Source organism: Helianthus annuus, chromosome 5 (assembly GCF_002127325.2).
Source record: "Helianthus annuus cultivar XRQ/B chromosome 5, HanXRQr2.0-SUNRISE, whole genome shotgun sequence".
NCBI lineage: Eukaryota > Viridiplantae > Streptophyta > Magnoliopsida > Asterales > Asteraceae > Helianthus > Helianthus annuus.
The window spans coordinates 171,295,422-171,309,907 of NC_035437.2; the positions used below are offsets into that span (position 1 = coordinate 171,295,422).

At 35.3% G+C, this 14,486-nt stretch overlaps 1 protein-coding gene across 1 annotated transcript; it reads right to left on the minus strand.

Moving 5' to 3' along the window:
• Window positions 1–269: 269 nt before the first annotated feature.
• On the minus strand, window positions 270–8,121 carry LOC110942102 (serine/threonine-protein phosphatase PP-X isozyme 2). Its single transcript, XM_022183819.2, has 8 exons — window positions 7,838–8,121; window positions 5,766–5,918; window positions 5,565–5,627; window positions 5,403–5,488; window positions 4,445–4,520; window positions 3,701–3,969; window positions 2,394–2,472; window positions 270–803 (listed from the first exon to the last, which is right to left on the minus strand). Exons 1-8 carry the CDS (start codon window positions 7,976–7,978, stop codon window positions 753–755), a joined length of 918 nt encoding a protein of 305 aa, XP_022039511.1. The 5' UTR covers window positions 7,979–8,121; the 3' UTR covers window positions 270–752.
• Between the last annotated feature and the right edge of the window lie 6,365 nt (window positions 8,122–14,486).

Genomic DNA, 14,486 nt, shown 5'->3' on the forward strand with positions numbered 1-14,486 from the left:
GTTTGGTAAATGTAGTTGGAAGCTGTAGCTTGTAGCTTTTTATATATATTTGGTGTTTGACAGAGTAGCTGGAGTTTTTAATAAAATGTATAAAATGACCAAAATGAACATAACTAAAAATTTTAAAAACTTGTACATTAAAAAGTTCATTATCTTTAGAGGTTAAAATAGTCATTTTTTCTCTAAAAGCTTGTAGCTCCTTCTAAACCCTACTAGTAAGAGCGTTCAACCAAAAGTTTCAAGCTCCTTCAACCAAACAAAGCTTTTTATTAAGTAGGAACTTTTTCTTAAAAGCTTAAAGTTAGAAACTCATAAAAGCTTCATGCCAAACATACCCTTAGACGAATTGAGTAACTACCGAAACATTTAAAGGCTCCACAAGTCAACTTTCTAATGAAGATTCATTCTTCTTTGCACCACCGAATCCACGATTGTTTATGGTGGCTTTTGGCGGTCCGACGGTGTAATTACACCTATGTTTACATGCACACTGCTACACAACACAATCTAACACACAAATTAACACTACACCATAACACTCATGGGATGAACCCCATGAGAGTGAAACTGGGACCGATGGATAATAGCCGTCCAATACAGCTGTAATGAACCGCGGTGCACCCACCATAGCCGCCTAATCACGAGCCAATGTGCAAATGAAACCCATTGATGATTCTTAGGTGTTATGACCAAATTTATCTTCATTGTTAAGGATGCGGTCATCACCTTGGTAAATTTATGGAATCGGTTAATCATAGAAAGTAATCTGGTGGCGGTTTTTTAGCTGGAGCTCCTCTTGAATCCTGCATTTTAACATAACCAAATTTATTCATCCCTAACATTTTTTGTACAAATTTCATTGTTCTTGTATGCGAGTATTTGAAATTACACCGATCACCTTTAGCTTTGAAACTTGTAACACCAACGGTCCTTAAAACAGATGTTTGCATGAAAAAGGCGGTCACTGACGGTTTTACAAACATGTGAGGCACATGACAGGCTTTGATGGCCTTATCTAGCCAACATCTCTTTTTTAAGGACTGTGAGTGTTACAAGTTAAAAAAAACTGAAGACTTGGTGTGGTTTCAATAACTTAATAAAGAAAACCATAGGGGATGGTTCAAATGAAAACCACTTTTATCGCGAAAACTCGAAAACTAACTAAAAAAAGCCTAAAAAACAAACCAATTTTTTTTTATAAAAATCGCAGGTTCTTTTTATATAAAAAAAAAACTTTTTTTCAAAAAAGAAAAATTGTAGTACACATGTGTAGCATTACACATGTGCACTACAAAAAAAATATATATATATTTTTTTTTGAAATTTTTTTATATACAAAAAGTGGCGAAAATTGATATGCAAAAAAAAAATTAAAAAAAAAAAAATTGGTATGTTTTTTTGGCTTTTTAGTTAGTTTTCGAGTTTTCGCGATAAATATTGGTTTTCATTTGAACCTTCCCCTAAACAGCAAAGCCAATATAATATATTTACTCTCTAAATAACCAATGTCTTAAGAATGAGTGCAAAAATGTGACTACATATGAAAATATTATTATGATAACAATATAGTTTATTTAGTGAAGAGGTTTAGCAAGTTACATGCATTAAAAGTACATTTCAGGAAACTTTTAAAGTTATGCCCCCATAATTATTTGGTATGTTCCCTTTTCAGTTAGCTTTTTAAACTTTACCCCCTTAATCTATTAGAGAAATAACATAACCCAAATCAGCCCGTTAATAAGTAAATGGATTAAAGCTGCCCCCTCTAATTTAGATGGTCATCGATAAAGAGGGGGGGGGGGGGGGGGGGGAAGGAAGGAACACCGAGTCATGTTATTTTTTTAAAAAGGAATTTTTGTAACTATTTTAATGATGCTATTCCCTATTTTATACCAATCCATATGACAAGCCTATACAAGCTGTATTAATATTCAAGCAGTCAACAGTGGCGAAGCTTGACCCGAATGACGGGGGGTCGAGAACATATATACCAAAAAATTTCTATAGAACCGTGGTGGTCGAAAACGTATATACCCAAAAATTTCTATACGAAAACTACATATATAACACTACTGAGCGAATAGTTCGGGGGGTCGGGCGCCCCTCCCCGCCCCTTCTATACTTCGCCACTGGCAGTCAAGCTTATGCAAATTTTTACAAACTGTGCCAAGGCTAATGGCTTACACGAGCCCATAGAAACCAACCTACATGGGCCGGGCCGGGCCAAGGCTTGAGCTTCAGGCAAGCTGAGCCTGGCCCCGAGTTTCCTTGAGCTTGTCATGAACACAAACCCACCTTACGTTTTATGGGCCCGGTAATGGGCTATCATATAACATGGCTTTAAGTTATCCAAATTGCAGTTCATAGAACAGGAATGTATCTTAATAACAAACCTGTGGAGCTGCTTTAAATACTCGAAACTGTTTATTCAGATTCTCATCCAGCTCAAGAATGGCAGCTACATTACCACACCTGAACCGCATATATATAAAACTTAATTAGTAGAGGTAGCTATTTCAACTCGTTGACTTATAAATAGACAGATTTCGGTTATCTTTTACCTCAAAACGGTCCAAATAAAAGTCTTTTTTTGCCCAAAATTCCAACGTGTTTTTTGTCATTTGTTTTGTTTAGTCGATGTACTTTTCTTTTGTACATCTGAGTCATTAAAAGACTACTGTGTCCTGTTTGGGTCATTTTGTATGAAAAATTGGCTACCAAAAATGATAATTTACATAAAATGTAAAATCTACACATAACGTTGAAGTTGTTGATTGCAAAATGAACCAAACAGTACATAAAATATCTGTTAATGACCCAGGTTTCCATATATAGGGTTAGGTTAACGTACAAATGCCCTTATCGTACATTACGTACGCTACAAGCTCAGCCGTCCGATCATCTTCCCGCATTGAATTCGCATGTTGTTTTTTTGTAACAATTTCGCATGTTGGTTTTTTAACATGCGATTTCATCAAAATTACCACATGCGAAATTGTTACAAAAAACCAACATGCTATTTCATCAAAATTATCACATGCGAAATTGGTACAAAAAACATGCGAATTCATCAAAAATTATCACATGCGAAATTGTTATAAAAAAAAAAAAAAACATGCTATTTCATCAAAATTATCACATGCGAAATTGGTACAAAAAAACATGCGAATTCATCAAAAATTATCACATGCGAAATTGTTATAAAAAAAACATGCGATTTTAAAATGCGGGAAGATGATCTGACGGCTGAGATTGAAGCGTACGTAATGTACGATAAGCAATATTGTACAGTACTCTTTACCTAATTATATAAATAGTATAATGACAAAACCGGAGCGTATGAAAAAGCATTTCGATATTTATGCAAAGAAAAACGGCAAAACGTAACTAAAAGGGGAAGGGGTTGAACGAGTTAAAAGTGTTGGTGGAAAGTCACCCAAATTCCATTTTTAACACATACAACTTCCTTATATCATTTTGTTCAGAGATTTAAATCATTACTGTAATAAAATTGCTTTTGAATCATAATCAGTGCACTAGTTATTTTAAATAAAGTGCAAAAAGCGGCTGCACCCCAACCCGGCCCGTTTTGACTAGCACTGCAAAAAAGATAACCTGCAGTTCTTGTCACCACCGTAGATTAGAAAAAAAGTATTGTTAATTAAAAAAAAATCAATAGTAAATTGGAATTTAAATTCACCTGTAACAGTAATTTGGGGCAGACCAGACCGTAACAATTTGGTTATTAAACATCCATTTAAAACCTTCCATAACCAATTGGTGCGCACGACAAATGTAATCAATATTATTAGTGTGATTAAACGAAGTAACAACACTGCCACCAAACAAGAAACCGGCACCACGGGGACTCAAACCCCACCCATCCACAATGTCCTCCGGATCAGACCACAGGAGGTCGCACATGGCACCATCATGTGGTACTTCTTGCTTTCGATCAATTGTCCGAATCTAGAAAACAAACTTTTTTATTAAAAAAAAATTTTGTTTCATATGTTTGTGTTTGTATCCTTCTGAAAGCCAAAATTTCATACATATCCTTCTAAACTTCATAATATCATATTTACTCTTTTTAAACACATAATGTCGCATTTACTCATTCCATTGAAAATAAAATTAAATTCAGTAATATATAAGTTATAGCAGTCTATTTCACTAAATAAACAAATAGGAAAACGTGTACCATGAATCATTTCAATGCATAATGTCCAGTTTGTTCAGTGAAATAGACTTTTATAAAACTGTGTATTTTATTTATTACGTGGGTAAATACGATGTTTGTTTTGAAAACTTTAGAAGGAAGAATATATATAATATATATGTGTGTGAAATTTTTAATGTTTAGAAATATACATATTTGAAATTGCCTCTTAATAAATTAGAGTAATAAATTTAAAAAAATATCATCAAAGGGCATTAAACAAACCTGATCTAATGTGTTGATGTTAGGAGAGAGACCGCCATGAACTGAAAATATTTTGTTCTCGATGAGAGCCGACAAACTGTAAAAATATCACAATTCAGGTGATGTAAGCGGTATATAGTTATCATCAATTAACTACAAAGTGTTAACCAGAATAATGTAGTGAATCAACAAGAGTGAGAATCTGTGACACCTGACAATAGATTTAAAGATAAAAGTTTGCTGAAAAAAGAAATAACTTTGTCAATAAAGCAATTTGTTTTTGTGAAAACGGGTCAATTCGGGTTATACTTTATTAATAATGACTCAAATTAGTATGACTTACAAATTTAAGCTGAATAGACGAGTATTAACTTGAAAGTCGGCCGTAATAACTCAAGTGTTTACAACGTCCTAAATTGCTTTATTCAAGAAAATTAAATTAAATTTTATTATTTTTATGATAGTTCTAGTAAAATATCATTTAACAATTAAATTACATATGAAACTCAAAAAAGAACTAGTTTAACCACCATTGCTAGGATTAAACACACACGAAAGCAATAAATGAACAAAAAAGAACCAGTTTAACCACCATTGTTAGGTTAAACACACACGAAAGCAAAAAACGAACAAAAAAGAACCAGTTTAACCACCATTGTTAGGATTAAACACACAAAACCGAACACACGCACACGAAAGCAATAAATGAACAAGGACTTAAAGTGGTTCGGTCACTTGACCTACGTCCATTGTGCTGCAACTAGGGTTTCTTTTATTATTCGGTGCTTCAGGGAATTACAAAGCCCTACACATCTATATATACTAATAAGATTAGGGTTCACAGCTTTGGGAACAAGAAACGTTAATTTCAAGAACACGCCAAAATAAACAGATTTGTTTATCAAACCTTGACAAAGTTATAATATCACACTTAAGGTATCAAATAACAAGGGAAAACAGCTAAAAGAAATTATCAAACCTTAGATAATCAAATATATCAGTGCAATATCTCCAAACATTAACGGAACCATATTTCCTCAGGCACTCATCATAAAAACCATATACCTACCATATGGAATACAAGTGAGCTCTAAGATAATTCGATATATTAACCCATTAATCATATCCAGTACGACGATACCTGTGTGATCTGACGGCTCTCATGATTTCCCCTAATCAATGTTATCCGATCAGGATACCTTACCTATTACAACAGCACCTCGTCAGATAATAGATAAAATGAAAATATTATATAACATGCCTTGTACATTTACATACTTGATCTTGAAATATTTGTTTTTTTTTTTTGTAATAAGGATAATTAATAAGATACGAAATTTACCTTTAGGGCAAGTAAAAGCAAGAAGGTCTCTACAGAGTAGAACCCTCTGTCCACAAAATCTCCGAGAAATAAGTAATTAGTCTTGGGGCAATCGCCGCCAACTTTAAATAGCTCTTTCATATCATAGAATTGTCCATGAATGTCACCGCATATCTATAAAGCAAAACAAAAATAAAAAACAAGTACTACAAGATTAAACGTATTAAAATCTTGAGAAAGAGATAACTTAAACAAGTAACAAATAAATTTGCTTCTTGAGCAAATTTATAGAACAAATAACTTTTCATAATTATGCTTTAATGACATTTTAGAAGAGGGAAATTAACACGATATTAATGCCATAGAGAGTAGTCGCTTATATTCAGTGTTGCAGTAATCGCTAGTCGGGCGATGGGGTGGGGACTAGCGATTAATCGGGGAATAAGTGGAATTAATCAGGTTTAGTTATGATTAATCGGGGATTAATTGGCGATTAATCGGCGCCTAGGCGGAATTTTTACAACCATACTTATATTTCTATAACCTCGTCTTAGATCCTAAATCAATCTTCAATTACAGATTCCCTAGCCACCATCGACGTCCCAAAATTTGTTTGTTTTCCGCCATTGATCTTTTGGATCCACCTAACAACTTGATTTTTAATCACTTGAATGTTCTCATAAACTTTGTTCTTCGTGACCTTTCAGAAGCTTTTGCTTTTTATTGAAGTGTGGCTACGATCTATGTAAAACTACATCTATGAGCCAAGAGATTATATTTTTGTTTAATATTAGTTATAATACTGTTTCTCTTTTGTACGTAATCATAATATATGGTTCAAATTTGTAGCCAGAAGTTTACTTTAGACTTTCGTGCTAACGTACCACAAGTTACACCTAGGGAACCATAAAACTAACAAAAACTTAAATACCACTGAAGCCTGACAAGTAATAAAATATGTAAATAGACAACTACTCTAAATCCCAGACTTTGGAGAAACGCCTTTTACAGACATTCCTATTTGGCCAAAAATTTCACGTTATTCAGATAACAAGCAGATTCGCTGATGCGTTAGATTTGTGATACCTGTTAGGTATATCACACGCACACACAAACAATCAGGTAACAAAATCAGTAAATGACACAAGAGATTTATCATTTATGTGGTTCAGTCGGTGTGACCTACGTCCACGGGTTGCAACTAGGGTAATGATTTTATTTCTGAGGTTACAAAAATTACAAAGAACTACCCGACTAGGCCTTAGGTTTACAGTTTGTTGTGAAAACTTTGTCAAGGCTTGATTCCACAGCCTACGGTCGGTTGCGCTGTCCGGCTGTTCCAAAGCCTACATCACCCAACAATACCCACCATAACAAAATGAGATTAGTTGCTGATGTGGCGCCTCCACCGCAGGCGATCGGGACCGGCAGAACGAAGCAACAGTGAGATTAGCTGTCCCGAATTGAAGCGGACGCAAAAACGGAGCGGGGTGGAGAAGGATGAAACTGCAGGACTGGCGTGATACCCACACCCACACCATCCAATTACATATCTTCCATTTCGAAATGCAATATAGAGTGAGAAACATGGTTCCATATACGGGCGTGCACGGTTCAGTTCGGTTATTAGTATTAACCGTAACCGTAACCGAAGTCGTCGGTTAATCGGTTCGGTTAATTTGTCGGTTTTCGATTCGGTTCGGTTAATTTCGGTTAATGACCAAATCAAACAAGGGCTAAAACTTTTGCTTAGAAATACATGTAATGGAGGTATAAATACATGAAATAGAAGTATAAAAGCTAGAAATATATGAAAATATAAATGATTCGGTTCGGTTCAGTTAACCAATGGTACACAAAATAACCGACAACTGACTTTCTGTTAATTCGGTTTCGGTTAATTTCGGTTTGATTTCATCGGTTTTCGGTTAACGGTTCGGTTATTGGATAACCTAGACTTCCATAAGCCAAACACACACAAAACCCTAACTCAGCTACCTAAACTCTATGAGGCTAGACACATAACAAATTAAAGCTAGCAAAATGCAAAGCAAACTGTGGAAAGAGAGATAGGTTAAAAGGTAAAGACATACAGTGACAGGAGCATCGACTCGTTGAACGTTACTTTCTTCAACGAGGATTTCCATGGCTTTCAAGCAAAGAGCCTTGACTTCAGACTCTTTGAGTGGCTCGCAGTTCTTCAACTGCTCGATTTGCCGGTCTAGGTCTGACATACCTCCCCTTTCGATTATTTAGGTGGAGAGGAGGGGAGATGTGCGGTGGCGGCGCTGCGGGTTCTCCGATCGGCCGCTAGAGATAAATTTGATGGTGGCTTGTTTGTTTGTGTGTACTTCGATTTTTGGGATTATTGTACTTCGATTAGCTGAAACTGTAGATTTAATATTTTTATTAGAGTAAACTTCCGTTTTGCTCCCTGTAGTTTGGTCACTTTAACGGTTTTGCCCCAAACCTTTAAAAATAGCCATTTTACTCCCTGATGTTTTGGTTTTGTTGCAAGTTTGCTCCCTGCGGGGAGCAAAATGGAAAAACAAACAATTTGGATGGAGTTAGAGGCGGGGAGCAAACTGGCAAAAACACCGAAACATCAGGGAGTAAAATGGCTATTTTTTAAGGTTTGGAGCAAAACCGTTAAAGTGACCAAACCACAGGGAGCAAAATGGAAGTTTACTCTTTTTATTATATCATATTTGAGTAAACTTCTGTTTTCCTCCATGTTGTTTGTTTGGTCGTTTTAACGGTTTTTCTTCGATCCTTTAAAAATAGTCAATTTACTCACTGATCTATGAAGTTTATCTCTATTTCAATCCCCGCCCCTAACGCCATCCAATTCAATTGTTAAATCCTGGTTCAGATCTGGGATGGGAAAAGACTAAAATGCCCCTCATGTTAGGGGCACGTGACCAGGATTTAACAGTTGAATTGGATGACGTTAGGGACGGGGAGTGAAATAGAGATAAGCTTCATAGATTAGGGAGTAAAATGGCTATTTTTAAAGGATTGGGGCAAAACCGTTAAAATGACCAAACCACAGGGGGCAAAACGGAAGTTTACTCTTATATTTTTATATTGTTATTTATTATTCTAATCACCGAAGACTATCCACGTTCACAGCTCAACCTTTAATAAAAAAAATTAATTCCTCTCTCTTCCACATACACAACCCAACCCAACCTAACTCAATTTTTAACACACATTCACGACTAAACCCAACTTAAATTTTTATTAAATAAATGTAAATAACAATTGAAAATTTTTATATCTTAATGTTCATAAATTTATTTTAGGAAATACGATGTACTTAGTTTTGTTATTAAGTTTAAATATTAAAAATTATTTGAGTAATTAAATTATTGGGGGAATTGATAGTTAGAAAATAAAATAAAAATTAAAGCTAGAAGATGGAACAAATCCAATTTTGACAAGTGGCAAAAGAGCATGGGCAACCTCTTGCAACCTTGGGTTGCTTGGCCAACCAGGTTGTAGAGAAAAATAAAATTTGTCTTTTTCTTTAATTTATTTGGGCAACCTAGGTTGCGAGAAAGTCACCAATGGTGATAGTCTAAACATTTTGTACGACTAACTTCAACTACTGGTCAGCGTAAACGGTAATCTTCACACTAAGCAAACCTTTATTGGATAAAAAATGATCTGGTAACACATTATGATCTTCAAAGTATATAGATAAACATCCTTCGAATATCAATTTTGGAGTCTTCTCCATGAACAACACGAGGTAAGCAAAGTAATCTTCAAACATCATCATTCCCTTCCCTGATGGTTAGTTGTAACACCACGTAAAAACGTGTCCAATTATGTATAGACACGTGTCCTAAACTCTAAATATGCGAAAGATTGAGTTTGAGGGACTAAAGTTGACAAACAATGAAAATATGCTTACAGAAGGACTAAAAGTGTCAACATGCCAAACTTGAGCCTCTGAATGACCATACGTGAAGAAAATATTCTTAAACGGGTGATCAATTGGATATAAGAAGCCGTTTGTGAAATTGTGAAAATAATCGGAAGATTATATAATTACAAGGGTTAAAAGTGTCAATATGTCAATCCTGACCTCTGGGTGACCTTTTAACAAAACCGAGACTTCGAAATATTCAAATATACTCCCAAGATAAGTGATAAAAATTTCACGCGATTCTGATATCGTTAAGCATGTTTTCAAGACTTTGGGCTATAAGTGTCAACTTGACGAAACTTGCTTTCATAGAGATATTTAACGAACCCGAGCCTAACGAAGTTTATTTACACATCATTGGACTTCAACAAACTAACTACAAGGGACTTGATTGCCAAAAATAAAGTTAAAAAGGGTTTAAAAGCACCAGGGACTGAATCTGCCAACTTAGAAACTTGTTTTACCAGTTCACAAGGTCCAGGCGGGCCGCGTAAGTCCATAAGGACTCTTACGCGGGCCGCGAGAGACTGCCAGTAACAGAAAAATGGTGACAGGTGCGGGTTTTGCCTGTTCCACCGCCTTAACCTCAAAGATATCGACCTAGGGAGCTACATGTCGGTTTATTTCATCAACTAGGACACCTGGGGTGATCCTAGGATGCCTCATAACAGGTGTGATGGATCCATGATCATTCAAAGTAGTATATAAAGGCACTAGTTCTTGATTTCCAAAGCACACTTGCAAACATTTGCTAAACTACAACATCTGGAGCTTGCTTAGGATAAGGAGAAGACTTTGAAGTGTAGAAAAGACTACTAGGACCTTTAGTAAGCCTCTAATCTCTTGTTTAGTCGTTTTAATTAGCTTAATTACTCTAAAGTCAAGCATATCGTAAATTTAGTTTGACTTTCATTTTAATTACATATGGTTTAACCACTGATCAAATTGAAAGTGGTTAAAGAACCACATTAGTGTAGGAGATTAACCCTTAAAAGGGCATCTTCTAATTATCTCGTTTGACTGGTCAATTGTCGGGTCAAAGTAGTTTGACAAAAAGTCAAACTGGACATAATGGTCAAAAATGATTAAAATTAATAAAACAGAGGTTCTAAATTATATTTTAACATTCTAATAACTTGGTAATTAACACTAAAACATGTTTTATCTGTTCTAACCCGACAATTAATAGTCTAAGGTCAGTTTATAACCGAAAGTCGCAAAAGCTTGACTTTTGCTTTGACTTTCAGTTCTGACCCGTTCAAGCTTAATTCTTCCATGTTTTAAGCTTGCATTAGGACCACATTACTTAGTAGTATAACCCTCTGGAGTTATATTGCATGGTGCCTAATGGTTTGAATTATATGCACTTGATCGTAATTATGCTTAATAATGCCTTAAACGCCCTTTTGACACACAACTGAGATTTTTAGCAATGTGAATGGACTAACACCTTTGCTACTGATATTTAGACATGTCCCGAAAATTTGATATCAGTTTGAGGTCTAGAATAGGAGTTATGCTCAATAGCGTAATTAAGGAGCTTTTTATTATTTAAATGGCATAATTAGCATAAAGCCTATCTAAACCCGATTTTTGACACCAAACTTTTTACCTACTGATGTAAAATAGTATTTTGGGATTTTTGAAGATTTTTATTTATTTTTAGGCTGAGCATAACATAGGATTATAGCTTGATTTCGGTAATTGTCGGTTTTACCCTTTTCATGCATAAAATGAGTTTTACATAACATTTTAATGGCAAACTTTTTGCTACTGATTTTATATGATAAATAGAATATTTTGAACCTTATAAACTGATCAAAAACTCAGATTTCCTATTTTAACCCGAATACCCCTTTAAACCGACTTTTAAGCGTTTTTAGCACCTAGTATGGGTCAAACTATTTTTGGCATATAAAAACTTATTACCCACTGATGTTTTAAGCTAATTTATATAATTATATAGTAAGCCAAAGTTTTTAAACTCAGAAGTCTATTTTGACCTTTAAAGCTTATGTGAAATTACCAAAATGCCCCTACAGTGCATAGTTTGGTTATATAAGATATATTTCACATATATAAAATACCTTACTGATATAACTTATAAAAATGCATGTTTTTACTGATTAAATCAGACCTGGAACTCATTTTAGTATTTAAACTCTTTTAGGGGCATTAAAATTACCAAAATGCCCTTATGGGACTTATTTTGGTTCAAATTACTTTTTGGGCATATATGTTAATATATTACTGATATATTAACATATTTTGAGCATAATAATGATTAAGACCTGTATATAATTTATTTGGTTACCCGTTACGTGTTTATGCGTTCGGATCGGTTTACGTGACTAGTTTACGTAAAATAGCCGAAACGGGCTTAACCTTATCATTAAATTCTCATTTTCCAAAATGAGTTTAGTTTACCCATATTATACAAGTACCCAAGCTTGTAGGGTCTAAACCACATTCTATCCCGGTCTTCGCTTAATCTAGCGTTTAGAACCGTAATGTTTCCTTCTAGCTAGCCGGTCTAAGTCCTTGACTTAATTAAATACCCGTTAGCATCCTAATAGGTTAATAAACCTTCTTTACAGATTAAATAGCTTCCGGTAGAAGGTGCCTTCATAAAAGCTTTAGGATTTTACTGCTAGCATCAGGTAAATACTTTTAACTTATTTTCCCTTATACGGGCTTGGGATACGGTATTATAATAATACCGCTTGGTCGGGTATGAGATTATTTAATCGGATTGTGATGTAATAACTCTGCACAACCCATTTTAATCTGTATTGTTTGATAACATAAACATTGGGGGTTAACGACCGTGTCCTGGATATCCTCGGCTCATTTAAGCTATTAATGGCCACGAACTATGCACGGGGTGCATGCATGCACCCGACAGATGCAAATGCTAAATATTAATTTACCCACAAGTTGGGGATAACTACTATGTGGGTTTTATAAGTGGTGAGTCAGTTAATCATGACCGGCTTCCAAACCGGCCCCATGTGTGTGACAAACATGTAAAATTGTATACAAGATTTTATTAAAGATTGTCCCAAGTTATAAATGGTTTGTGCCAGGTGCACTCAAATCAATTTTTATAAATGTTTTCAAAATGAGTCAGTTAAATTGTATTTACTAGTGTAAACTGACGTATTTTCTTAAAGGCTGATTGACAGGTACCTCTCGTAATAGGCTGGAGCTATAGGGTGTCATAGAGGATCTTGCAAATCCATAAGATACCTGAAGTCTGTTGTTTTTGTTTCTTTGTACATTTATGATCCGCCTGTGGATCTTATTACATTCCAGTCTGTATATTCATAAACTCAAACACTCAGACATTATGGTTTGTAATAGTTTATTCACCAAGCCTTCCGCTGTGCTATAATATTGTGTGTATTAACAATGATGATATCAACTACGTCACGATACTCCCTGCCGGGCCCACCGGTAATATGTGGAAATATCGGGGTGTGACATTAGTTCAATGAGTAACTTATCTGCTGAAAATCCAATATGTAGTCTTTTCTAGTTAGAGCGGTTATAATCAATCCTGTATCACTGTTTTACCAATGAACTTCTAAGACTGAAAACTCCCCTGAAAACTAGAAGTTCAGTAAAAACCAAACAATCTGATATACTTTGTAAACCAGCCTCATAAAAACTAAGACCTCATTTTGTTTCCAAACCGAAGAATTTGAGATATTATGCATTACCAAACAATTTTTGTCATAACCACCCGAAAACTGTTGCATATCCTCTGTCTGGATTTCCAAAAACTAATCAATTTCAAAATCTGACACTAAAATTTTTATTCCTCCTCATTTTTGGCAAATGTTGATCTCTAACATCTCTCAATACTCAAAATGCGGGATATTTGGCTTTTTGGCCATAATAGTAGGGGTGTAAAGAAGCTCAGAGGCTCGAGAGCTACTTGTTATCGGCCTAGCTAAAAGCTCAAATGAACCGAGCGTTAACGAGCCCGAGCTCGAGCCTAATATACAAAGCTTGTTTAGGCTTGCGAGCCTAAACGTGCCCAGACAACATGTCATTTAGATATAATATAATAATCATGATGATAACATTGGCGAGCTGAGCTTTGGCTCGTTTAAGCGATATTGAAGTGTGATCTTGCCGAGTTTTTTGCTCGTTTGAGGTTGTTCTCAAAATAGCTCGAGCTGAGTCGAGCTCAAGCTCAAATAAGTAGGCTCGAACTGAGCCGAGCTTGAGCTCGAGCTTCATAAAAATATGACGAGTCGAGCTCGGGCTCGGCCCTACTCGTTTACACCTCTACATAATAGTCACTTCGTTCACTCCGTACTCTGTGACTACCACACTATCATTAACACTCTATGATTTCATCGTCCTGAAACATTTTTCTTAAAACTCCGACGTGGCCCTGACAATTCGTATTTGACGCTGAAAATTCTGGAAAAAAAATTTATCACCAATTTTTTTTATGGACACTCGCCTCCTTAATACGAACACGAAAATACACTTTCTTGTTTACTTATTTTCTTTTCTTTTTTTAAACCACGAGTCTCATATATTTGACTTTACAGCGCATAGTTGCGCATCATCACTAACACATAACAATTTGCTACGCATGAGCTCCCCGCATATTAATTAACTACGCATCTCAAACACACTGTGCATGAGCTGCGTGCGCATGACTCATGCAGGATTTCGCTGGCGTTTCCAATTTTTCAACCCAAAATCTTCAATTTTTTCGACTTTGATGATGAAACCATTTCTGAAAGGTGCGAAAATAAATTCTAAACACAACCATAGTTTCAATTGAC